At 41.4% G+C, this 27,810-nt stretch overlaps 1 protein-coding gene across 1 annotated transcript; it reads left to right on the top strand.

Moving 5' to 3' along the window:
- The first annotated feature begins 446 nt into the window (after nt 1-446).
- Nucleotides 447-27,810, top strand: atp10b (ATPase phospholipid transporting 10B). The gene is made up of 21 exons (XM_034291974.1): nt 447-2,478; nt 7,650-7,854; nt 8,449-8,534; nt 8,887-8,993; nt 11,113-11,240; nt 11,345-11,597; nt 12,133-12,356; nt 14,270-14,458; nt 15,849-16,050; nt 16,519-16,828; nt 17,227-17,311; nt 19,626-19,752; nt 20,146-20,330; nt 24,292-24,550; nt 24,749-24,825; nt 25,055-25,180; nt 25,506-25,706; nt 25,885-25,965; nt 26,155-26,259; nt 26,746-26,933; nt 27,543-27,810. The coding sequence occupies exons 1-21, from the start codon at nt 1,898-1,900 to the stop codon at nt 27,808-27,810; spliced, it is 3,987 nt and encodes a 1,328-aa protein (XP_034147865.1). The 5' UTR covers nt 447-1,897.

Genomic DNA, 27,810 nt, shown 5'->3' with positions numbered 1-27,810 from the left:
CAAAAGGTTGCAAGCAAATGTTGCTATCACCCAAAGACCGTCCACTTGGTTGCACTAAAACATTCCCCTGATGTCCCATGATGGTTCGCAGAACTTTGCTCTCACATTCTATTGCACTGCCATGTTCTTAAAACACTTCTTGTTCAAAGTGTGTTACCACTTGGAAACATATTGAGAACATTTGAGGAGTGTTCGGTGCAGTTGTTCTGTGCGACGTTTCAGTGAATGCTTTTTACAGTCCTCATCCTAATGTTCATGAAGTACATAGAAGCATATGATTTTGGAATGTTCCCAGTTTGTCAGGAGTATTTTTATCCAGCCTACGCTGCACAATTTTCCCCAGCTATATATCTTCCACACATTACACATAGCCCACCTAAACATTTATATATTTATATCAACGATAATTGGCTGCCTACATGTAGGCTATTTATATTCACGTTATTGAAGTAATATATACTCAGACTTCTACTGGTCACTGCAGTGATTTTGTAGCATGCAAAGTCTGGACTTAACTCCTGTAATGTAATTTTGCTAATTAGTGGTAATAACTGTAAGTTTCCAAAGGTCTGTCATGATTAGGGTGACCAGATTCAATAGAGTGAAATACGGGAGAGTCAGACTGTGACCCCCAGCCCACCCCACGCCACGCGCACACACCCCCCACTTACACACAACAAAGTAGGGCAAACTATTTTACTGTACATAAAATTGGAGTATCAAATGCACAAATACAGTGTCTTGTGTGTGTACAGTCATTGTCTAGAGACAGCAACAAACGAGCGTTTCACTTAGAACAAGACATTCTGCGTTTCTCTGAAAAAGGCAAAGGTGAACACTTTCCACTGTAAAACCTATAGGCCTACTCTATTAACATATTGCATATTTGATCAATTGGATTGAAACATCAACAAAAGACTGTTTGCACTCTGGATAACATGAACACATTAACACAGTTTACGTTTCAGGTGTACAAAGCAACAACTGTAAGAACTTAAAATAATTATTTCCAATCACTTTTGTTAATTTGATTCGGGGAGTGTGGAGTCCGGTGGCCAGTTGTGCTTTTCGCATGAAGCAATCTTCCCCAGAGTACGCTTGTCTTTAATGAGTTTGTCATAGAAAGCTGTGCACTTTAATCCAAAATGTACTCGAACAAATAGCTTCACATTGCCTTCTTGGTTGTAACAGCCAGTTGGGCGCGCACATGCTTGGGCTTGACAGCTTGTGAGAACTAAAATGTGATTGGATCATATAGTTAGACTGTATAAAATAAAGAACTTTAAGACTGACAAGCGTGGCAAATCATGATAACCTGTCACATTCGAATGGGCACTAGTTAGGACCTTTCAAAAAACAGGACAAAGTGAAAATAGGGGACAAAACATGATTTTTAAGTCCGGACACCTGAAAACGGACTGAAATACAAGACTGCCCCGGGAAAAACTGGATGTCTGATCACCCTAGTCACGATATGCTTTTCAATGAAACTATACCGTTCTTGAAAAACATGATGCAAAGATCTTAAGTAATGTCCCCGGTTGAAACAAGTGACATATTTATCTGTCAAACCAGATGGGCTCTTCACAACTAATTCCTAGACTACTGTAGTCTAGTATTGTACTAACAGAGAATCAATATGAACTGGGACATAGGGACTGACACACTGACAAACCCACACAAAAACATACGTACAGACAGAATCAGATTTCAAAACAGAGTATATATATCACTTTACCTATATATATGTTTGTACCTGTCAGAAGACTCCTTCACACTCTCTCAGTGACATATCTTCACAATCAAAAAGGGCAGTCTGAGAGGAATGATAGATATGTGTGCTTAATGATTCCTTTCATGAGCCACACACCCAGTCTTTCAGGTGAGAACAGACTGCATGTTCATCGGAGCACTTTTCACAACCGCCAAAGAGACGAGAAGTGTACTGAAATACAACTCATCCAGGACATCCAGGTCATCCACTTTAATCTGGAAACTACAACAGGAAAAGGAACATTCATTAGGTTGGAGCAAAACTACCACCAGTGATAACTGGCAAAGAGCAGCCATGCCCTGTCCCAGCCCTCTCACCCTGCTCAGGGACTCCTTACGCGGCCAGAGGGAGCATGAGAAGGATCTCCGCATCCTGGTCTCCAACCTGCCCTATGAGGGCCTCCCCAAGACCAAACAACCTAACCGCTACTTCCCAGGCAACGCAGTCAAGACCACCAAGTACTCGCTTTGGTTCTTTATTCCTATGAACCTATATGAGCAGTTCCACCGCTTCGCTAACCTCTACTTTGTGGGTTTGGCTGTGCTGAACTTTGTGCCTGCCGTGGAGGCCTTTCAGCCGGAGGTGGCTATCGTTCCCATCTGCGTCATGTTAGCACTGACCGCCCTGAAGGATGGCTGGGAGGACTGCAGGAGGTTTCGCTCTGATAGGAGGATCAATCACACGTCGTGTCGTGTATACAGCAGGTAAACTCATATACTGACATGTAATTCTGATCATGATCCTGAATCTGATCTTAATCCTTATCCTGATTTTGATGCAAATTCTGATATGGATCCTGATTCAGATCTTGATCCTGATTGGGAATCAGGTCAATGACATTGTAGGAGTGTGCTTTACATAAAAGATAATTAATTTGAATGTACTCTACTGCATGGAGCTTCACCCATACACAGCGTTTCTCAGAGACAGCATGTCAGTAATGTGATAGCTGAACAGCTAAATAAACACGCTTGGGTTGAAATGCTTTTGTATCACATTCGCATCATTGGTCTTGATAGGGACGTAATTACTGTTCGGACGCCTTTTGCTGCCTCACAGCACGAGTGCATCCTCAACACTATCATTATTACCGCAGTAAGTTCAGTTCGGGGTTTATATTCCGTTACTGTCGGTGGGTAGCTCGTACTGTGGTGTTTGTGCGGTCGTCTTCGAGCTGCAACACCACGGCACGGAAAAGTACTGACATGTCGGTGTGCAGCTGAATCACCACAGTCCGTGGTTGGTCCACACTCTGCGCGACGCTAGCAAGGGTTTGGTTGCATGCTCGTGCGCACACGCGCGTGCGTACGTGTGACCGTGCTTGCACACGCATGTTCACGAGTCGTGCGCGCTGACTGGAATGTATGGCCACATCCCTGTGTTTGCAGTGTTGGTTAGTGTATCGGTGAGCTGCGTGTGTGTTTTAGTTCATCTGTGTTTCAGAACCCCATGGGAATTTCTGACCTAGAAATAGAAAATGTGTGGGAGATCTCTTTTTGAAGAGCCCCACAACAATATCTCAAATCCATCGCAGCATTGTGCGCATTTGATGAAATTCTCATTTGAGAGTTGCGTCAGCGGAGAGGTTGAGACAGTGAGGTTATCTATTTTAACACTTATCTATTTTAGAATTACTTGTGAACAATGAATAATGCACAATTCAGAGGCAAAACCGTCGCTTTCAGCTCCTTCATTATCTTACGCTAATTCATTAGCCACTGTGCAGAGTAACAAAAGAGAGGGAGAGATGGACAGAGGGAGGAGAGATGGAGGGTGGGATATAATAAAGGAATAGAAGGAGGGAGTAAGAGATTGAGAGATACTGAATGTTGAGACAGCGATATTACACAACAGCACTATGTTCAGCCCAACGAAAGAGAAAGACAAAGAGAGAGAAAGAAAGAAAAGAGAGAGAAAATGATGCAGCTGCTCCCTCTCTAACTTTCCAGAAGGTCCCAGATATTAGGAGAAGCTCCATCAGCTGTGGTATGTAGGGGAGAGATGAGAGATATGGAGGAGGTGTGGAAAGATGGAGTGATGGAGGGCTGGAGAGATGAGGGAGGAGGTTGAAGGGAGGAAGGGAAGGAGTGGATGAGGAGGGAGGAAGAGAGGGATGAAAAGATGATGAGAAGGAGGGGAGGAGGAGGCGGGATAGAAACACTACAATAGATAGAACCCTCATCATTGATGTACCCACCAATAGTGGTACTGACGCAATGAACGGAACCTGAGTCTGTTGTTTGTTTTAGCCTGCGACAGTACCAATGACATCCTTTGTGATCGCTAATAAATGTTCTGGTTTATTTCAGGGGTGAGACGAAATGTAGCTCACAGAGAAAATGTCTAGTCTGTTGCTCTTCATGTGTGGCACCATGTACAGTGGATATAAAAAGTCTACACAACCCTGAAATGCCAGGTTTTTGTGATGTAAAAGAACGAGACAAAGATAAATCATGTCAGAACTTTTAATGTGACCAATAACGTGAACAATTCAATTGAAAAACAAACTGAAATCTTCGAGGGGGGAAAATGTAAAAACCTTACACTAACCTGGTTGCATAAGCATGCACACCCTCTTATAACTGGGGATGTGGCTGTGTTCAGAATGAACCAATCACATTCAAACTCATGTTAAATAGAAGTCATTACACACCTGCCATCATTTAAAGTGACTCTGAATAATTACAAATAAAGTTCAGCTGTTCTAGATTTTCCTGACGTTTTCTTAGTTGCATCTCAGAGTAAAAGACATGGTCCGCAGAGAGCCTCCAAAACATCAGAGGGATCTCATTGTTGAAAGATATCAGTCAGGAGAAGGGTACAAAAGAATTTCCAAAGCATTAGATATACCATGGAACATAGTGAAGACAGTTATCATCAAGTGGAGAAAATATGGCATAACAGAGACATTACCAAGAACTGGACGTCCCTCCAAAATTGATGAAAAGACAAGAAGAAAACTGGTCAGGTAGGCTTCCAAGAGGCCTACAGCAACATTAAAGGAACTGCAGGAATTTCTGGTAAGTACTGGCTGTGTGCTACATGTGACAACAATCTCTCGTATTCTTCATATGAATGGGCTCTGGGGTAGGGTGGCAAGACGGAAGCCTTTTCTTTCAAAGAAAAACATCCAAAAGCATGTGGGAAAATGTGTTATGGTCTGATGAAACCATGGTTGAACTTCTTGGCCATAATTCCGAAAGGTATGTTTGGCGCAAAAACAACAATGTACATCACCCAAAGAACACAATACCCACAGTGAAGAATGGTGGTGGAAGCATCATTCTTTGGGGATGTTTTTCTTCAGCTGGAACCAGGGCCTTAGTCATGGTGGAGGGAATTATGAACAGTTCCAAATACCAGGCAATTTAGGCACAAAATCTTTAGGCAACCGTTAGAAAGCTGAAGATGAAGAGGAAGTTCACCTTTCAGCACGACAACAACCCAAATCACACATCCAAATCCACAAAATCATGGCTTCACCAGAAGAAGATTAACATTTTGGAATGGCCCAGTCAGAGCCCAGACCAGAATCCAATTGAACATCTGTGGGGTGATCTGAAAAGGGCTGTGCACAGGAGATGTCCTCGCAATCTGACAGATTTGGAGCGCTTTTGCAAAAAAGAGTGGGCAAATATTGTCACGTCCAGATGTGCCATGCTAATAGACTCCTACCCAAAAAGACTGAGTGCTGTAATAAAATCAGAAGGTGCATCAACAAAGTATTAGTTTAAGGGTGTGCACACTTATGCAACCAGGTTATTGTGAGTATTTTATTTTTTATTTTTCCCCCTCAAAGATTTCAATTTGTTTTTCATTTGAATTGTTCACGTTATAGATCACATTAAAGGTGGAAATGATTCTAACATGATTTAACAATGTCTCATTCTTTTACATCACAAGAACCTGGCATTTTAGACTTTTGTAGACTTTTTATATCCACTGTATACTACCTTCAGCATAACAGGACAAAAAGAAAGAACAACTTCAACAAAACATAGCATTAGCTAGAAATGGAGCTAGCCTTGCTGCATTCTTTTGTTTTTTTATCAGTATGACACCAATAGCTAGAGTTATGTAACAAGCTAGCTTGAGCGTAATGCCCTCATAATAAAAATCAGCTGTGCAATATTGTTGTGTTGAGTCATGTTTGTGACTAGTTATAGCTTACAAGAATGATGACAGCCTCACTGTAACTTTGGATTATGCTGCTAGGTTAAGCTACTTGCTAACACATTATTAAGCCTTTTAATAGAGCTAGTGATATCATTGTTAATTCATAATATAAGATTATCAGCAGAGGTGAAACATACAAAAATGATTGGCATGTGTACAGTATGGGGTTAGGGTTAGGGGATTACTCCCCTCATCAATTAACACACAATACCCCATAATGACAAATCAAAAGCATATTTTGGGGAAGTGTTTGCCAATGTATACAAAATAAATAAAAACAGACATATAACATCTACATATGTATTAAGAATCTTTGCTATGACACTGAAGATTGAGCTCAGGTGCATCCTGTTTCCATTGATCATCCATGAGATGTTTTTATAACTTGATTAGAAGTCATCTGTGGTAAATTGGACATTTGGAAAAGACGCACACTTGTCATTATAAGGTTTGACAGTGCATGTCAGAGCAACATCCAAGCCATGGAAGTCAAAGGAATAGACCGTAGTTGGAGGAACGTCCACTAAGGCTAAGGAATTGACCGTAGTTGGAGGAACATCCACTAAGTCGAAGGAATTGACTGTAAGGTGCCAAGACGGGATTCTGAATGCACTATAAATTGAAAACGCAACTCCTTGCTTTCCAAAAATTAAATGTAATTACATTAGTGCTTTGGAAGGTAGTTAAGTTCAAAAACACATAGATTCAATAAAAAATGTTTTTATAAACGCATACTTAGCTCAACCATTCAGGATTATTAGTCCTGTATCTAGCACTAAACTTTATGTCTAATCCTAACAATTACCCTAACATTAATCATTCAGAAAGAATACCCAAACATACACCTCTCACACATACACACACACACACACACACACACAAACATCACCCAAGCTGTTTGGCCTTTTTTAAAACCTGTTTTTTCATGGTAACAAGGGGAACATAAGCACTTAGTGTTTGTACACACACACACGCATGCACACACCAGCCCAAACACACATGCACACAAATACATTCACAATATACATGGCTGATAAACAGACAGGGATGATGACAGAAACAACAAAACCATTCACTTGTTGAACCAGCAAGGAATCCTGTCAGAGGTGTGCCATTAACTCTAAACCTCTTAGACCTTTGGAAGCACTCTTACATAACATTCATAATGCATGTACCATACTATGACCTAACGTAGCAGTTATTCTACTTGGTGCCTTGATTTAGAGCACAACAACAAGAGATGATCGACCTGTGTATTCCTCCATTAAAAAAAAGGGATGCCTATATATATATATATATATATATATATATTTTAGTTTTCTCCATAGCATAGTCCCAATTTATTTGGGATTAGTAATGCTAATCAGTGACAGGACAAAAAGAAACAAGGTTAAGGGTAGGACTTTGCTGTTTATGGTTAAGGTTAGGGTAGGATTTTGCTGTTTATGGTTAAGGTTAGGGTAGGACTTTGCTGTTTATGGTTAAGGTTAGGGTAGGATTTTGCTGTTTATGGTTAAGGTTAGGGTTATCTTTGGGGTTAGTTGTTTAATACGGTAATCTCATTGATTCATTTTGTGAACGATTTCTCTTGCTTCTTTAAGGTTTAACAGCATTGTTAATAAATACATATACAGTTCATTCAAATTGACACTATTAATTTATAATATAACAATATAATAGTTCACCCCCATGGTCTCAGGAAGGTTTCAGGCTTTGTGGAGCGGCACTGGAAGGATGTGAGGGTGGGAGACCTTGTTGAAGTGGCGTCTAACGAGATCATCCCTGCTGACCTTTTGCTCCTCCACACCTCTGACCTTAACGGGGTGTGTCATATCGAAACAGCCAGCCTGGATGGAGAAACCAACCTGAAACGGAGACTCGTGGTCCCAGGACTAAACACACAGGTGAGGATTAATAAAGGAAACCCCCTGTTTGAAAATAAAAGCAATTGTCTTTCTTTCCTCCAACTTGTTAAGAATACAAATGTTGATGTGTCAAAACTGAATGTTTTTTCTTCATTTGAAAGTTTGAGGTATGGAATAAAACATATCTGTCCAAGACATGTACGTGTTCCTCAAAGTTTTGAGAGCATAACACCAAAACCGTTTAAGACTGAAAAACAACTCACTGATAGTTTACGTGCCATGAATGCATATCTCTAGCAAAACCCACATCAGGTATCAGAACAGTAATTAGCATAATAATAGCATATTATGAAAACTTCTTGAAAAACAGGTTGTTTTAGATAGATATCTGGAACCATTTATACAATTCATAGCATAAATTCCTTTCCGGGAGTAACAAAACTGTTTGTTGTTTTTATACCCAGTAGTCAATTAAACTCACTTGGTATTCCATATTTTATTCAGTCCCTAATTCAGAGAGGATTAAGTTTTTCCCACCTCCAAGACTGGGGTTAATAGCCCTGATCTAAACACTTACCAGTTATGGGAAACTTTTCCTTTCTGCCTTACTGACTTGTGGGTTTTTCTTACCAGGATTCTTCGTTTGAGCCACAAAACTTCCATTGCACTGTAGCCGTTGAAAAACCGAACGACAACCTTAATCAATTCAAAGGTTACATGTGAGTATCAACAACTGGATGACTACATGTATCTCAGGGCTTCAAGCACACAGTCATGGTGTCTGTGAAGCCAGGCTAATCAAATTACGATCCACTTATATATTTCTCCTGATGCCCCAAAGAGCATTATTATACAGCTTTAATGGTTTATTATCGATTTTCTTAGCGCACCATACCTTGTATATAATGCTCCAGACTCCAGTTCCCATTGCAGCCAGACCATAAAGGGGAGATAATACTCATGGTTCTTGTCTGAAATGACACCTTCTTATACACTGAAGGTAGTAGGGTGGCAGTTTGGATGCAGCCATGCAGAATATATATGGGCTAATGAAAAATGTTTTCCCAACAGAGAGACGTCTGATATGAAGAGGTTGGGGTTTGGGATTGACAGTCTGCTGCCTAGGGGCTGTACTGTCAGGAACACTGACCTTGCAACTGGGTTTGTCGTATATACAGGTGAATGTTTATGAACTATGACCTCTGCTGTAACATTTAGTATATGTTCCTGGTTAGATCTTTGAACATTTGTGAAATCCTTTAGGATTTCTTTATTAATTCAAGACCACTTTTGGTTGTTTTTGCTGCTTACCATTTAAACATTTTATTTTTCCGATTGAGAAAAGTGACACACAATTCAAATCAACTGGTAGCATAGCTAGCATGAAGAAATCTTAGGTAATGATAAAATAAATTTTAGCTGCAATGCAGTGAATTGTTGTGAATGACATTAATATATGTTGGGTTTGACATCCATGGTGTAATACTTATATTTTTATTTGAGTAAAGTGTGAATTCCAAATATAAGCAATAGCCTAAATATAGGCTAATTTTGCTAGGTGTCAATAGGGAGATTCATGTTTTACCCCCGCGATTTTTTGTCCCACGTGTTGTCATGACGTGTGTAGTTAAGATGGATTTCCATTTACCCTCTTTTTTTCATTTCTAAGTGTATCACTTGGTCTTACCACTTAAAGAGCTTGTGATTATCAATAAGGTCACTGTCTTGCTGTCCTGTTTCAGGCCATGAAACCAAGTCTATGATGAACAAAAACGGACCGCAATATAAGCGCAGCAAATTGGAATGCAAGATGAACATTGATGTCCTCTTCTGTGTCATACTACTGTTCTCCATGTGCCTTATAGGAGCGCTGGGTAAAATGTCCCTAAAGCCTAGTAATTAACATAGCCACAGTGACACATTATTTGAAGGCCTACACTAAAGTAAAACATTTAAAATAGTAATATAACAATTATGCTCTTCTCCTGTTCTTTTTGTGTCTCAAATGAACACTAGGTATAAAGACCCTACATGAATTTCCATAAAATCATGATGTTATACAATACCTATAACAAATTGTTACATTACACTATAGGCACATAATCCTTTTTCTATGCTACATTTACAAGATACTGTAGCATATGAATAAGCATTAAATCAATACATTAAACTGTCTTATTATGCTTTTCCTATTAGCAGACAAATGTATGAAAAGACATTCAGGTCCAGGTCTCTGGTCAATGCCCTGATGCTTGTAACTTCATAGGAAGACATAACATTGATAGCTTCCCATCAGTCTTTTGGCTGGCCACCAACTAAAGAAAGGAGAGGGAGGGGAAGGAGGAGAAACTGAAATAGACCTAATTTCTTTCCCTCTGATAGGAGAGTGATTAATTCCCCTGTCCTTAACCTTCTTTCCTGCTCTCCTCATGGCCTCCTCACCTTCCTCTGCCACCTCACACTCCTCACCTTCCTCTGCCTCCTCACCTTTCTCGTCCACCTCACCTTCCTCTGCCACCTCACACTCCTCACCTTCCTCTGCCACCTCACACTCCTCACCTTCCTCTGCCTCCTCACCTTTCTCGTCCACCTCAGCTTCCTCTGCCACCTCACACTCCTCACCTTCCTCTGCCACCTCTGCCTCCTCACCTTCCTCTGCCACCTCTGCCTCCTCACCTTCCTCTGCCACCTCACACTCCTCACCTTCCTCTGCCACCTCACACTCCTCACCTTCCTCTGCCACCTCACACTCCTCACCTTCCTCTGCCACCTCACACTCCTCACCTTCCTCTGCCACCTCACACTCCTCAACCACCTCACACACCTCTGTCTCCTCTCCCTCCACAAATTCTCTACCCCTCTTTCAACTCTCCCTTCCCTCCCTCAATCCTCATCTTCCCAACATTACCTCATCCCTTTTCTATGTCATCCCTTATCTACCATCCCTTATCTCATCTATCATATACCTAACATTTCCTCATCTTTTATCTAACGTTACCTCTCTTTTTATTTTAATATACCTCACCTTACCTCATCCCACATCTTCCTAACGTTACCTCATTCTCATCGACCTAATATCATCTACCTAACATTACCTCATCCCTAATATACCTTGTTACTTCATCCCTCATTTAACTAACGTGACCTCGTCCCACAACCTATCTAACGTGACCTGATCTAGCTAACTTTATCTCATCCCTCTAACTACCTGTAAACAATTGTATTTCCCACTTCTGCTCTCCAGTCACTTTCTATCCCTCAATTTACATTTGGCTCCCTCTCTCCTTTCCCTTACAGGTCATTACGTCTGGCTGGAGTCGTTACCCAGCGTGCCTCTCTTCCTGACTCCAGGAAGCCATGGTCACATGGACTCTAACCCGCTCTCTGGCCTCTACATGTTCTTCACTATGATCATCCTTCTGCAGGTAGGAAGTGTGTGTATTAAACTGAAGTGTGCTGCTATGTCATCTCTGACCAACAATCACAACCCTACTCTAACCTCTCCTTCTCCTCGTCACTGAACCCTCAGATCTTCATCCCCATCTCTCTGTATGTGTCAATTGAGATGGTCAAGATGGGTCAGATCTTCTTCATCACTAACGACGTGGACCTGTATGAAGAGAAGACAGACAGCAGGGTCCAGTGTCGAGCCCTGAACATCCCTGAAGACCTGGGCAATATTCACTACGTTTTCTCTGACAAGACAGGAACGCTCACCGAGAACAAAATGGTGTTTCGACGATGCAGTGTCACAGGGACCGAGTACTCACATAACGAGAATGGTAAAAGTGGTAAATGTAAATGTATGACGTTCTGAGGTTCAAATAGACCCAGTCATCTATTGGGACAGTAAAGATATGGATTGGGATTGTCAGTGTTAGATGTTGTTGAACTATTCCAGCCTATCTTTGGTATTTGATTGTTTGTACCAAGTAAAACCAACAGCAGTTTACTATTTTCATTCTGTCGTTGTGATATTAATAACCTTCGAGCAATGCCATGGGAGTTGGCCCAAGTTCTGGCACCAATCTGAACTGAGCCAGTGTACAGTACTGTCAAAATGTTCTGGCACCAATCTGAACTGAGCCAGTGTACAGTACTGTCAACATGTTCTGGCACCAATCTGAACTGAGCCAGTGTACAGTACTGTTAACATGTTCTGGCACCAATCTGAACTGAGCCAGTGTACAGTACTGTCAACATGTTCTGGCACCAATCTGAACTGAGCCAGTGTACAGTACTGTTAACATGTTCTGGCACCAATCTGAACTGAGCCAGTGTACAGTACTGTCAACATGTTCTCACTCTTATCTTCAGCCATCCGTCTGGCTGTCCTTGGGGGGACAGATGAAACGGAGGAAGATGTCATCTTCCACCAGAGTCCAGTACCTTCACGGACAGGATGGACCCTGGAGGATGACCAGGAACCCGAAGCGGTACAGCAAAGCCAGGAAGGCCAACAACCTCACAGTGGGGGCGGCCATCACAGGAACAAGGAAACAGGAAATGCCCAGGGGAAGGCAGCTTTCAGCAGTCCACTGGTGAGATGATTGTTTGATAAAAACATTAAAAAAATTCAAAACCTTTGACCAATGCTAAGTACGGAAAATATCCAAACCTGTTAGTTATGCATGGTAAAATTGTTCAAATAATTCCAACTAAGTGCTTGCGTTATCTTTGGTCAAAACTGTGGCGAGGCGGTCCAGTTATTCATCCGTCTCAGTGACATCACCCCCCCCCTCCTTCTCCACCCAGTCTGCAGATGGTCAGACAGTTCGTTGTGAGCGATGACCGTATGCATCTTGGCTTCTGGCTGGGCCCCGTATCGTGTACGTGTGTTGTGTTGTGTGTGTGTGTGTGTGTGTGTGTCGCGTCATTGTTGCACATTATGGTCATGCTGAGCAAAATGAAGCATGCTACTGATATCAGATGAAATCGCCCGGAAACCAGAGCTATGAATTAGTCACGTTGCCTCCCAAATCACACCCTATTCACTAAGTCGTGTTCTACTTTTGACCAACGACCGTAGCGCTCTAGTCAAAAGCAATGCACTAGATATTAGGGTGCCATTTGGAATACACACATTGTGCTATTGTCCATATCCTGTATAGTAGTAGATGATAGTCATAACTAGCTAGCAGTTAATAGGGTTTCTAATCTCAAGTATTGCATATTAATCGGACATGCAGTAGGAGTATGTACTTGGACAGTGACACACGTGTTGTCGTTTTGGCTGTGTACTCCGACACACTGCATTTGAAATTAGACAAAGAGTACAACGTTAAACTACACTCTGACAGCTTTATTTTGAGTATGATCACATCAATAAACTAGCGACCGTGTAGGAATTATGACCCCCTTTATATATAACCTATGTCCCTGTCCAAAAACGTCTCGACTGCACTGTGGCTAGCAGTTAACAGTGTTTGTATGTTCAGATACAGTGTGAACGAGTTAGCACTAACATGGTAACACGGGTAGAGACGGCCACGGTGGTGGGATGCCCCCTCCCTGATGCTTACAAAAAACACAACACTTACCTTTAATTGTCTCTGGCTGCCACTGGGCTTACAATGTCTGTTTCATCAAACAAGTTCAAGTAAATCCATCAAATATGTGCCAGTAAAGGTCATCAAATTGTTTGTTATTTAGAAAATGTTGATATATTCAAATATAGAATATTTTTTATCATTTGTTTATAGCTGTAATTGATACATTGGCCAGTACTGTTAACTATGTAGCGTCTAGGATTACAGTCTCCAGATACTAGTTAACAGAAAAAATGAGTGATTGTAGTAGTTAAAGCAGAGAAGTGCTTTATTTTACCATGAATGCTACTGAAAATGGGTAGGGCATTAAGGCAGGCTTTTAAGGTTGCATCCAAAACTTTGAGGTGCAATCTACAAGCCAGTTTTATGGTTTATGGTTTGTAACTCCTAAGCATATTCATCCCCACATACACTATTTCTTTCAAACTTAATTTTTTTGTGTCAGCAATTAGACATTGGGTCTTCACCTATGTCAATCTACAGAAGCTACCAAGGTTAACAGTGGTTCTATTTTCACAACAGTATATTTGTTGGTAGTAGTAGCTATATAGCAGTTAGGTGTTTCCATTTTCAGATACAGTATACAAATAGATAGCAGCAGTACAGTATCTAGCCACAGTTAACATGCGTTTCTATTTCAGATACAGTATTGTAGTAGATAACACAAGTAACTAGCTAGCTGTTACCAGAGTTTCTATTTGTATATACAGTACTGAAATAGACACTAGTACAGCATCTAGCAAGTAGTTAACAGTTTCTATTTTTGTCTATGGGGAGACAGGTTGGCATTGTTTATCATGGTGAAGCATGCTGAGATCATGCATTGATACCAGCTTCAACAACCCTGTCCCATGGAGACAGTCTGACAGTGTTGTGCTTAATTCCATGTATTGTCCTGTGTTCAGGAAACAGAGGTAGTCCCCGACAGGAAGCTACTTCAGCGTGTTTTGGCCGGTGGTGGGGACTGGGACGGTTGTGGAGGGATACGCCGCTGCGAGGCAACAGATCTCTACCTGGACTTCTTCCTGGCACTCACGGTCTGCAACACTGTGGTGGTTTCCACAGCAACCACGGCTCGGGCCCAGAGACAGAGGGTGTGTTAGTGTTCACTGTGTTCACTGTGACCTGGACCTGGCAGAGGATGAAGAAATGGAGGAGGAGGAGGAGAACGGAGTGGTTGCTAAGGAGTCAGGAGGGAGATGAGTTGGAGGAAAGGGATGTGAAGAAGGGGAGGGGAGGAGGCGGGGGACGAGGGAAGGAGGAGAAGAAGCAGATGGAGGGGGGGGGGGTGATGGTAAGGGGAAAAGCAGAGTTAAAGTTTGAGGGTGGAAATGGGATGGGGGTGAAAGAAATGGGGGGGGGGGGAGAAACGGGGGGTGCACATAGAGGGGGAAGAGGGTAGGAGTCGTCGAATGGACAGGAGGAGAAGGATAAAGACTGGGAAGAGGGGAGGAAGAGGAGGAAACTGAGGGGAAAGTAGGAAGAAGGATTTTTTTTTACCTCAACCTCTAAAAACTCCATTATTAATTTGATCATGATTCTTATAACCACATAGGACCAGTGCAAAAATGTAATCTGGCCCTGGTGCTTGCTATGCCAATAATATAAAAAGGAAACCTGGTTGCAATGTTACTAATATAATGACAGTAGTTGCCATTTTACTAGCATTTCTGTATGGGAAGATGGTTTGGAAATGCCATGTATTTACTATACAGCCTTGCAGTTTGGGACCTGGAAGCACTATTATGAAGAGAAATCCAATTCATTTAAGCCAAGTCATAAATTAAATGAGTCTCTTAATCTGTCTGCCTCTTAGATTCAACCTGAATTATGCACCTCCTCCATGACGGAAATGATACCAGCCAAAACCTTCTCCTTGTCTCTAGTGGACATCGTTAATTTACCTAATTGCTCTTTTGAGGGTCCACATGAATTGTCTTTGTCGCTTTTTACTGAGTTAACCACACGCAGCACGGCATGGGAAGATCCGTCAAGGTCGCCCTCGTTAATTTGATTACCCAGAGTTTGTGATTGGATCGGGGAAGTACTGGAAAGTCTGACAGGCAGTCTCATGAACTCAGGATGGGAGGTCGAAGCGTTTCATAATTGGGTGTGCACACCTTTTGATGAAACAAAAGGCAGAACAGAGTTGTTTCTTGAAGTGTTATAATAAAGGGTTATAAAACTACATTTTCAACAATGTTTAATAAAAAAAATGCCCAACTAGTGAAGTGTAACCGTCATGGTTACTCAGGTTTGTTATACTTTTGTACACTCCGTTATGAACATAAAGGGCCACGTTTGTTGCTTTCAGCTCAATTCGTCAAAATCTGCTTAACTATGCAACTGTGGTCATAATTTAGTTTGGAAATTTTTTGTTGCTATTGTGTATTGTTTTTATGAACACTCACAGAGGGCGTATCATTCTTCCATCTACTCTCCTGCACGTCACCAGTTAACTTTTGATTTGATTTCATCCCCCAGGCTAGGGGGCGTCCGAGCCCTTCTCTTTTCCAGAGCCCCGGGGAAGTCCTCCAGACTGCGTTACAGAAGATGTTCGTGTTCTCCAGGCTATGCCACACCCTCAGCTCCTGGCAGCCAATGACAGAGGATCTGGACACCGACCACAACTCTGGATGTCACCACAGCGCCGCTGGTGACCAGACCAGCCATAGCAGCACCCAGGGTGGGTAGTTTGAGTGAAGTGTCCCAAAGAGCATTCCCTAGTGAACTACTTTCAGTCAGAGCAGTTTATAGACTGAGCTGGAATTTTGGGAGGCAAACAGTGAATCGGAATTGTTTTGCTAGATTCTCAGAACCAGCAGAGAAAAAAAACAGTCAGTGCAGGCTGATATAGTGCCGCAAAACTAGCCCTAATCCAAACCAGCCATACTGACAAATGCAATAAAGGCTTGTTTAGAGTCTTCTAACAACCTCTGTGTTGCATTGCAATCGGGATGCCAGAGAATCATCTGCCAATGTAGATCTAACCCTACACTTCTGTCTTTGTCTCTGTCTGTTTATCACTCTGTTTATCACTCTCTGTCTCTGTATTTTTTTGTTTGCCTCTACCTGTCTGTATCTATTTGTCTCTCTGTGTCTATCTGTCTCTGCCTCTCTGTCCTTCGATCTGTTCAATTGGTACCCAGTTGAGGGCACCAGTCAACGTCGGAAATCGATATTTCTGCACAGCGATGCTATGTGGCGGAGAGCCCTGATGAGGCGGCCCTGGTGCACGCTGCCAAGGTGTACGGCTTCATGCTAATTGCTCGTACCCCAAATAGCGTAAAAGTAAGGTTGCCGCACGGAGTGGAACTGAACTACCAGGTGCTGGACACCTTAAACTTTGACCCCCACAGAAAGAGGATGTCAGTGGTGTTGCGTCATCCAATCAGCGGAGAGATAGTGATGTATACTAAAGGGGCAGATTATACCGTTATGGAGCTTCTGGACTTCGAAAGGAGGTAGGCTTGTACCAACTCTGCCATACTGTTACACTGTAAACATAATTTGAATGAGACAAGTGCTTACAAATTGAACAGCAGTAGGATTGGTTTAGTAAATTAATCTGGGCCTGTTTGAACACAGCGTTTCCGTGTCAGGTCATTTGATTATGATAAAATAATATAATCATATAGTAATATATTCCATTTAGCAGATCCTTTCATACAAGGTTACCTGCAGTCACGTACATACATTTTGTGTAATGGTGGCCCCAGATAAAACACATAAATCTTAGCGTTATGAGTACCATTCATTACCGTGTCACAATAGACCACATTACTGTTTTAGGACAGGTATTACCGGGAAATATTCTAGTCGTCATGACATGAAGACTTTGTTTTCTTTTCACGAGGAACAGCCAGAAGAACGTAGCTGCTAGCACTCAAAGACACCTCAACTGGTACGCCAAGGAAGGACTGCACACCCTGTGTTTTGCAAAGAAAGTAAGCTCGGACATCCAGGAAGTCTTAGAGAACTGGATGTCAAAGTAGTCAATATTTGATTAGAAAAACACTTAAAATATTTAAGGCCCGGAATGTATTGTGATCCCAGCAATGACTCTGATTAATCATCATTTCAAATAGTCTACAGATCTGTCTATCAGTCTTTTAGCCAAAAAGTATAAACCCAAACAAGTAGCACTATATTATTTGTTTATTATTATTTTTATACGACAACTAAATGGTATAGCTTTTTCAGCAGCCAAGAAAATCAGATGTTCTGAATTTTAAACAACATTTTGCCTATAAAATTTATAAAATAAATTAGTACATTTATTTGCTTTGAATTCAGTTAAATTGAAATGAAAAAGTCGTAGGCTATCAGCACACAGCCAAAAATGGGCAATGAAATTGCAAATCACATACTTTCAAATATTAAGCGCTCAGCATTTAACCAGTGTATACATTGCGTATATTGGCTGTACAAATGAAAATCTAAAATTGACATGAAATTAAATACAAAATGTTGCTAAATGTTCATAGTAACTTAGAAAACACTTACAGTAGATATAAAAATTCTACACACCCCTGCTAAAATGCCAGGTTTTCGTGATGTAAAAGAATGAGACAAAAATAAATCATGTCAGAACTTTTTCCACTTTTAATGTGACCTACAATGTGAACAATTAAATTGAAAAACAAACTGAAATCTTTGACAGGAAAAAAAAGGAAATTACAATAACCTGGTTGCATAAGTGTGCACACCCTCTTATAACTGGGGATGTGGCTGTGTTCAGAATGAATCAATCACATTCAATCTCATGTTAAATAGAAGTCATTACACACCTGCCATAATTTAAAGTGACTCTGATTAATCACAAATAAAGTTCAGCTGTTCTATAGGATTTTCCTGACATTTTCCTAGTTGCATCTCAGAGCAAAAGCAAATGGCCCGCAGAGAGCTTCCAAAGGTGGAATTATGAACAGTTCCAAATACAAGGCAATTTTAACACAAAACCTTCAGGCATCCGTTAGAAAGCTGAAGATGAAGAGGAAGTTTACCTTTCAGCATGAAAAGGACACAAAGCACACATTTAAATCTACAAAAGCATGGCTTCACCAGAAGAAGATTACAATTTTGGAATGGCCCAACCAGATCATCCCTTATCACCCACTCAGCTTTAAATCTATGATCCAAGACAGCAGCTGGGACAAGATCCTTATACTACAAGTACCGCGTGTTATGAGTGGAAACATTCTCTTATAGTTTAGTTTTGCAATAATATTATAGCTATACGGACTGGTACCTTTGGGCAAGAAACAAAAACACCCAATTATATATATTATAATATAAGTAGACAAATAAAATAAAAATAAAATAAACATTTTAATCATTGACTACAATGTAGCTATACCACTTCGTTCCTTTCTAATAGCATGTGCACGTTTTCCATAATGATTCTATAGTCATGGTTACTACATCACTGCATTCCCTCTCCTGCATGTTCTTGGTTCTCCTCATTTCTGTAAGTTACCTTTATTTTGCACCAGTGGGTTTCATCAACTTCTTTATAAAATTATTGAGTAAACGTCATGAAAGCTTAAGCAACAAGGTTTATATTTGTATGTAGGATAGGTTCAATCTATGTAGAATAAGTTCCATTAAGATTCGCTTTCGTTGATGTTGATACCTTGGTGAACCTCAGCTTGAGTGACCATTAAGGAGAGAAGGAAACGCGTTTGACTCCGCCCACACTGAGCCCGGCCCGGAACTGCACCCTTTTAGTCAGGAACAGCCCCGTCAGGGCCTTCTCACTGTCACTGGGAAATTTTGTCTCCGAGAGTAGCTCCACCCGCTGTCGCTGTGATTCACTGAATGAGAAAGTACCTCTTTGTAGCTCTAGCGAGCTGTGTGCCCACACCTTAAGTCTTGGGTTTCAATGTCAGTCAATGTCCATTTTCCCTCTCCCCTCATTGCTATTTCTAAATCCCAATTCACATCCCTCTCTCATTCATCATCCTTCTCTTCATATCACTTTCTTCCATTCGTCATCATACCTCTCTTCTGCTTTGGGTGCCTAGTGAGAGGGCACATGAAGATGATTTTGCAGTATTCGTTTAGATGATTAATTAAATAGGATGGTTCAAACACACATTCCTGTTGGGATGATAAGATGTTGCCTGTAGTCCCCAACTGAAACCTTTCACATCACTATCAGCTTTTTACCTGGAGCAAGGAGTTGTGGAAGTCAGACAATGCCCGTTTGTCATCCCTGACCAACTGTCTTGTCCATGCATGCTTGAATGCATGTTCTAGGTGCTCAGCGAGAGTGCATACAAGAACTGGTCCCTGTTACGACAGGAAGCCTTGGCTGCCATCGATAACCGAGAGGAGCTCCTTATGGAGACAGCTGTAAACCTGGAGAAACAGCTCACTCTGCTGGGTGGGTAGGGGCCTTTGTCTCTTTGACATCCTGTCTGACTGTCTGACTATCTGCCTGCTTACGCGTGTGTGAGTAGACATCCTATATGTACACACTGTCAGAGGTGTAAAAAGTGCAAAGTAAAAGTACTCTGCTGGGTTCGGCGACGTTCACCGCTTAAGGGAAATTTGTAATTAAGACCTGAATTACCAGGTAAGGGAGTCATAATTAACCAGTGGGTAATACAATTAAAAGGAAGAGGGAAAAATTATCAATAAGTCACTGGTTAGTTAAGAACTACTTTTACCTGGTAATTTAAGTCTTAATCAGGAACTTCCCAAAACTGGTAAATACAACCAAATACTTATACTTTGCTCTTTTACATGTCTGCACACTGGAATTTGTTTAACCCAGGGGCGACAGGTATAGAGGACCGTCTTCAGGAGTGTGTTCCTGACACTGTCATGGCCCTGAGAGAGGCAGGAGTCCGGTTGTGGGTTCTGACTGGGGACAAGGCAGAGACGGCCATCAATATCGCTCACGCCAGCAGGCTCCTGGACCAGGAAGATCTGGTTATTCACATGAACACCGATGACAAGGTACACACACACAAATCCATACACACCACACATACAAACAGTTGATATATAAACACACACACACACACACAAATACTGCTTAGGAACGATAGACAGTCATAGATTTGTTTACTGATTGACCAATGCACTTATTGACTGACTGGTTCATTTATTCAACTTTTATTTCACCTTAATAGACCAAAGTTGCAGCACACAAGTCACAGAAACATTTCCCATTCAACATGCCTTCTCTGACCTCCATCGAGTCCTTAATACAAAAAAAACGAAATGTATTTGTTGTAATCAAAGCCTTCTGCAACCTGCTTGTCCCCCTAAACATCCCAGTATGTCAGCAAATATCTCTTGGTTGGACTGCTCACTCCCCATTCAATATGTACATTGTCCATCTTCACAAACTTGTTAATTGGACCTTCCTTCACACTCAATATTAAACTTACTGGTAGCAACTTCTTTAAATGTCAACTTTATGTAAACACCCTCTCTAAATTAGCTCTCTTCTTATTAGCATTTGCTGTTCTAATAGTAACCCACGCTCACTCTGGTTACTCCAAAAGCCTTTCTTCCTTTGGTTGATACTCATTTCAATTAGGTGCAGCCAATGACTGGAATTAGTTGCAAATCTCCTATTCCTATCTCTGTCTCACAGTATTTATTTCATTTAAGGCTGATAATAATTTTTGTCTATTTGTATTTCTACATATTATTTCTGTGTTACATTATTTATGTGAACTTGTCTTGTCTTGCCTTTGGCCAGGTCATCATCGAAAATGAGGATTTGACCAACCTGATTAAATAACGCTTAAAAAATAAATAAATCACAATGTCACAGAAACATTTACAAATTAAATAACATTTACATAAATCGTAAAGCTCTGATATCAATAAAGCCCCAAACTTCAGCATATTATTGAACCAAGCTTTACATGTGTTTAACAGGACAAGCTCCTGTGATTTCAGTACCCCTTCAACTTTTTCCAAGCAGAAGAGGCAGTGAACTGAACAGCTTCTCCCCAATCTCTAAATGGGCTGTTGGAACATTTGATTGATTGATTTATATGGATATTTGTAGCAGATCATGTCACTGGGGATTTCAATCCACTCAAAGGACATTCCTGGGAAATAACTTGGTCTATTACCAGTGCTTGACTTGGGTCGGAATGGCACGGAGGTACTTTTAATTTGAGGTAAACAGTGTTCTGGTTCCTTTTTTAGGCCTTATTAACACAGAATTTGCTATTTGCTTCAGAAGTGAAGGTGCATCTTGAGGAACTCATACACCTCTGCATGTCTCAATAAACAGTCAATATTCAACCTTAGGATGACAATACAACAGTACACATGAAAAGAACAAACATTATTCTAACTATTGGTCAAAGCCATTACTAAGCCAAATCTCCTGTTTATTGTAGAGTTGTGCCCAAAAGTTTGCAAACCCTTGGAGTATTGGTAATATATGTACCATTTGTAAAGAAAACGTGAGTGAGCAGGCAAAACACATTAGTTTTCACTTCTATTTCTTATGGGATTCACATTCAACTATAGGTCATAACATAATGGCACTATCATAAAACAAAACATGGCAACAAAGAAAATAATTAACTGACCCCTGTTGAAAAGTCTGCATACCCGTAGTTCTTAATACTGTGTATTGCCCCCTATAGCATCAATGACAGCATGCAGTCTTTTGTAATAGTTGTCCATGAGGCCTTGAATTCTTGCAGGTGGTATGGCCATTCGTCCATGCAAAAGGCCTCCAGGTCATACACAGTCTTTGGTCTTTTGTCTTGCATGAATCCCATGTTTGATGAACCGCACGTTTGAGATCTCCCCAGTGTGGCTCAATGATATTAAGGTCAGGAGACTGTGATGGCCACATCTTTTTCTGCTGTAACCACCGGAGAGTTAACTTGGCCTTGTGCTTAGGGTCATGTTTTGTGGCACTGGCATAGTGAAGGCTTCTTTCTGGAAACTCATTTTTGTTCAAGTATCATCATATTTTGCTCCTTGAAACAACGACACCGTAATTTCCCAGAGCAGCCTGTATTTCTCCTGAGGTTACCTGTGGGTTTTTCTTTGTATCCCGAACTATTCTTCTGGCAGTTTTGGCTGAAATTTTTCTTGGTCTACCTGACCTTGGCTTGGTATCAAGAGATCCCTGAACTTTCCACTTCTTAGTAAGTGATTGAACAGTTCTGACTGGCATTTGCAAGGCTTTGGATATCTTTTTATATCCTTTTACTTCTTTATAAAGTTCCATTATCTTGTTACACAGGTCTTTTGACAGTTTTTTTTCTGCTCGCCATGGCTCAGTATCTAGCCTGCTCAGTGCATCCACATGAGAGCTAACATTGAACTCATTGAATATTTATACACAGACACTAATTGCAACTTAAAAAGCCACAGGTATGGGAAATTCACCTTTAATTGCCATTTTCACCTGTGTGTGTCACCTTGTGTGTCTGTAACAAGCCAAACATTCAAGGGTATGTAAACTTTTGATCAGGGGCATTTGGGTGATTTCTGTTATCACTCTGATATAAAAAGGAGCCAAACAACTATGTGATAATAAATGGCTTCATATGATCAATAGCTTTAAATAAAAGACAGTGTTTTTGCATGATCAGTCATATTTTCAAAAGAAATGCCAACATTTTGCAATTTCTGCAAGGGTATGCAAACTTTTGAGCACAACTGTAGTTCCTGCAGAAAGCAAAAACCCCTCAGCTAACTGAAGGTATAAATATGAACCTACTGACTCTTCCATTCCACAGCATTCTGCTGGCCAGACTGAACTACAGCATTCCCCAGTGGGAAGGTTTAGGGTGGATGTATTGTACTGAATTTGTTAGTAATAATTTCACGCAGAAGTCTCTCCACTCCTACGAAATCTGAGCTGCACCCCACCTCCCCCTTCTCTCCAACCTTCTCTTTCTCTCCTACTCTCGCCATAGCTCTAATTTAAGTGGTAAAAGCTTTTAAACCACATTTACATTTCAGCAAAAGGTCAAATCTTCACATTTCCATCTCAGAGACGGAGTCAGAAATAAGATGTTGGACGTTACCTTCTCGCCGGTCATTAAAGATCTTATGGCACTCAGAGAAAGGAGGAAGTGGAGCCTCTCAAAAGATCCTGGCTGTCTAATCATCCCTCTGCTTCAAATAGACTGAGCTGAAATTACTCATCAACACTCAACTAAGTGTGTGCGTTCAGGGTGCCGTTCTGGCTTCACATGGGCTGTCATGCCACTCACAGGTGGGGCAACATGATGATTGATGGTAGGACTTACTCCCCAGAACAATATTAAAGCTATTTACAGATCTAATCAACGGTGAAATAATCCAAGTCTTTATCATTGTTATGCTGTCCGGGACTCATAGGAAATAAACATCCATTTTGGGTGACTGGGGAATAGCCTACGGCTGTTAATGAATGAACCCAAACCACATTCATACAATGTAATACCCTGACTAATCAAGATCTAGACACAGTCCCAGTCCTCATATACCTTCGCATCCTGCTGTAGATCATCTAGTTTAGTGGGCGGACGATTGAACAAAGACAGGGCTGTAACACATCTTTATTTCGTCTCTGGTCTTTCAAAGCTGTAAACTTCTGAGATAATTATGTTTTAGTTATTAAGCAAGTGCTCTGATCCAAAACGTCTTACATTTAGTACATTCATCTTAGAATAGCAAGGTGTATCCAAAATGCCAGCTTATCCTTTGTATGGTCAAGCTCAGTATAGAAGTAATGATTCTCCTAGTTGAGCTCAAACAGACCAGACCAGAATAATCATTTTTGTTTTCGAATCCACAGAGAAAGGAGGTTCACGAAAAAAAAAAAAAGGGTTCTACCTGGAAACAAGAAGGGTTCTTCAAAAGAGTTCTGCTGCGGAGACAGCTGAAAAAACATTTTAGGTTGTAGATGAAACCTTCTAAGAGTGTGTATGATGCATTCCAGGCTGTGTGCAAATCCATTCTGGACAGATCCCTGGAGGAGGGGAGACGGCATACAAGACCAGGGTATCCTGGCCTTTCCATCGGGCTGGTGATTGATGGCCATACGCTGGACATGGCTCTGCAGTCAGACCTGGTGGATCGGTTCTTGGAGTTGGCTCGGCTCTGTCGCTCTGTCCTCTGTTGCAGGGTGACACCACTGCAGAAGAGCACCGTGGTTAAAGTGGTCAGGGAAAGGCTGAAGGTCATGACCCTAGCTGTAGGTAAGACGTCCCCAGGAAGGATCCATGACAAAAATGTAATTTCTCTGTGAACAAAAAGAGTTCTGTGAAATGCTCTCCTTGAGTGATTAAGGAAAATGCTCACCTGAGAAAGTATTTGCATTAGTATTTGTAAGTTGAAAATAAATCCTTTATGGCTGCAGCTGATCATTTCCGTATGTTCCCGCTTTATGACATCAGGAGACGGTGCGAATGATGTGAATATGATCCAAGCAGCCGACGTTGGCATCGGGATTTCCGGACAGGAAGGCATGCAGGTCTGTCTTAGCCTGGTTCGGGCTGTCTTGTCAAATCCCCGGCTAGCTCTTATCAGTTGTAAATCTATTTATATTAATATTATTTTAAATGTCTGCCATATTGACTTTTTGACTCTTCTCATGTCTGTTATGTCTACATGTAAAAGATCAGTTAAATATTTAAATGTTACTTCATTTTTGTTAGCCCATAATGTTGAAGGATCTTGCTGTCTCTATGTTCTACATTCAGGCTGTCATGGCCAGTGACTTCTCCATATCATGCTTTAAACACATGAAGAAGCTTCTCCTGGTCCATGGGCACTGGTGTAACAGCAGACTGTCAAACATGGCAATTTACTTCTTCTACAAGAACGTGGTGCGTAGTTCCTACTCGTTTTACCAATCATCAATGCATAACCAATTGTAATAATTTAATAGTCTTATCCAGAGTATCTTACAGGAGCAAATAGGGTTAAGTGCCTTGCTCGTGTGCATGATGGCAGACTAAGAACAAATTTCATTGTAATTTTTGTATTTATAAAATAACTCTAGAATTTCTCTCCACCTCAACAGCGTGTCAAACTCTTTGCCTAGAGTTTGTTTTGGTGATATCTCTATGATGCTTAACCTAACCCATGACCCCATCTTAAACCCTGACCTTAGACATGACTCTTAACAATGAATCAGTGTTCTGTCCCCAGACCTACGTGAACCTGTTGTTCTGGTACCAGTTCTTCTGTGGCTTCTCGGGCACGTCCATGATTGACATCTGGCTTTTAATCTTTTTCAACCTCTTCTTCACATCCACCCCTCCCATCATGTTTGGAGTGATGGATAGGGATGTTTCAGCAGAAACGTTGCTGGGCCTCCCAGAGCTGTACAGGACTGGCCACGAGTCAGAGGTCAGTGGCTGAGAGTGAAGGGTTAAAGATCAGGGTGTAGAAATGATGTAATTTGAGGTATACAGCTCAGCCCGGTTTCTATCTCAGAATAATTTTGTCTGTTAATAGATTTGTATTGTTTCTGTTGCATATTTCTTTTAGATTTTCAGATGTCTACTTGTAATGTGATGGTTTTCAGGGATATAGTCATTTCACATTTTGGATCGCAATGCTAGATGCCTTCTATCAAAGTCTGGTGTGCTTCTTTATTCCATACTTGGTAAGAATGGGTCAGACAGTACACAACCACATTTTTCAGTTGTGTCAATGGATGTGAATAGCCAGTTTGTAGTCAGTTCCATTTCAATTCGAGTTAATTCAGAAAACCAAAGTGTTCCTCATTGAGAATATTATCTGAACCATATAGCTTCTTAAATAAAATGATAACTGTTCTGTTGTGTTGGTTCAGACTTACCAGGGTACAGACATAGACATCTACACGTTTGGATCTTCAATGAACACTGTGTCTTTATTCAACATCCTGCTCCATCTGGCCATAGAGATCAAGAGCTGGGTAATGATTGTCCATTTTACTATGACATTTAGCTAATCATTTAGTGTATTTTCAATTAAGATAGCAAGGTGAGACAACATCAGTCATATTCATTTACACTTGCCCTCAACAAAGCATCCACCAGTAAAAAAGATTATGCTGAAATGATTTTCCTGATTTCAAGAAAAGCCCGACACATATTATGAGAAACTACATTTAACTGCGGAAGGCACATTTGCAGCAATTTGTCAACAATGAGTCAGATCTGTTTCCAGAGAGCCCAAGCTCTAATCATGATTCAAAACACTTTCCAATAAAATGCCTTCCACTTTTGCGTTTCCTCTCGATCCATTTGTACCTGTCGAAAAGAATTCACAACCATTAATTTGAATCCATTTGTTGACCCCATGTTATTGTCTATGCATTAACCTGGCCATTTGTGTACTCAGTGACGTTTTCATCCCATTACTGTGGTCTGTTTATTGTCCGTGTGTTATTGCGCTTCAGACATTGGTCCACTGGGTCACCATGCTTGGCAGCGTGGCTCTCTACTTCACCGTGACTCTGGTCTACAGCGCTACATGCATCAGCTGCAACCCCCCATCAGACCCCTACTGGACCACACAGCAACAGATGTCTGAGCCCATCTTCTACCTAGTCTGTGTCATCACCACGGTAGTCGCCCTGTTGCCTAGGTAGCAATCAATAAGAATGTATTAATTTAAGGGGAGTTGCCAAAGTCTCAAACTTGTGGTCACTGGCCAGGCAACTGGATAGGGGCGGGTTCCCCAAGAAGCATCATTCAGATTAAGGTGATTGTTAAAACAGCTGAATTTAGGTAGGGAGAATTTCCGTGAGATTGAATTAAATGCTAATCAGATTAAAGGAATTTGTCATAAAATAAGGTCATAAAGGCCACTGAGCACTTAATAACAGTAATTTAGCGCCAGGCTTAATTTCATTAGTTCTAATCAAATATGGATGTGTGTCTAAATGTTTGTGAGTCAGTCGGTACAGATGCTATGAAGATCAGTGGTGTGTTGGGGCTCAGTCAGCCTCTCTGAGCGTATACCCCTACATAAGTTTCATATGCACAGTGCATGACACACACACACACACACACCTCTCAGAAGCTAACTCAGAATAAGCTTCATATTCACAGTGCTCACAACGCTCTGATTTACATCAAAGGGGCGCATATTTTCCACTGGCCTACTTTTCTTCAGCCAGCACCCCCCAACCAACCATCACCACACACTGTTTCTCTCTCTCTGTTTCACTCACTGTCTCTCTGTCTCCCCCAGGTTCACATACCGTGTGCTGAGCAACACGCTGGCCCCCACCCCCCTCATACGGGCGAGGCATCTGGAGCGGCTGGACCCTGCCATCCGGGAACAGTGGATCAAGGAGTGGAGGGGGTTCAGAGGAGGGCCACAGGGAGGGCGGAGTTACCAGAAACAGACCCAGGAGCAGGAGCCTTCCAGAATCACACCTACACTCTCCATCACCAACAATCACCTCGGAACCCCAACTCGGAGTGCAGTCCGGCACCACCACAATGTTGAATTGTGA

Source organism: Esox lucius, chromosome 4 (assembly GCF_011004845.1).
Source record: "Esox lucius isolate fEsoLuc1 chromosome 4, fEsoLuc1.pri, whole genome shotgun sequence".
Lineage (NCBI taxonomy): Eukaryota > Metazoa > Chordata > Actinopteri > Esociformes > Esocidae > Esox > Esox lucius.
The sequence above is the reverse complement of the archived record's forward strand: the minus strand, read 5'-3'. Positions and strand labels throughout refer to the sequence as shown.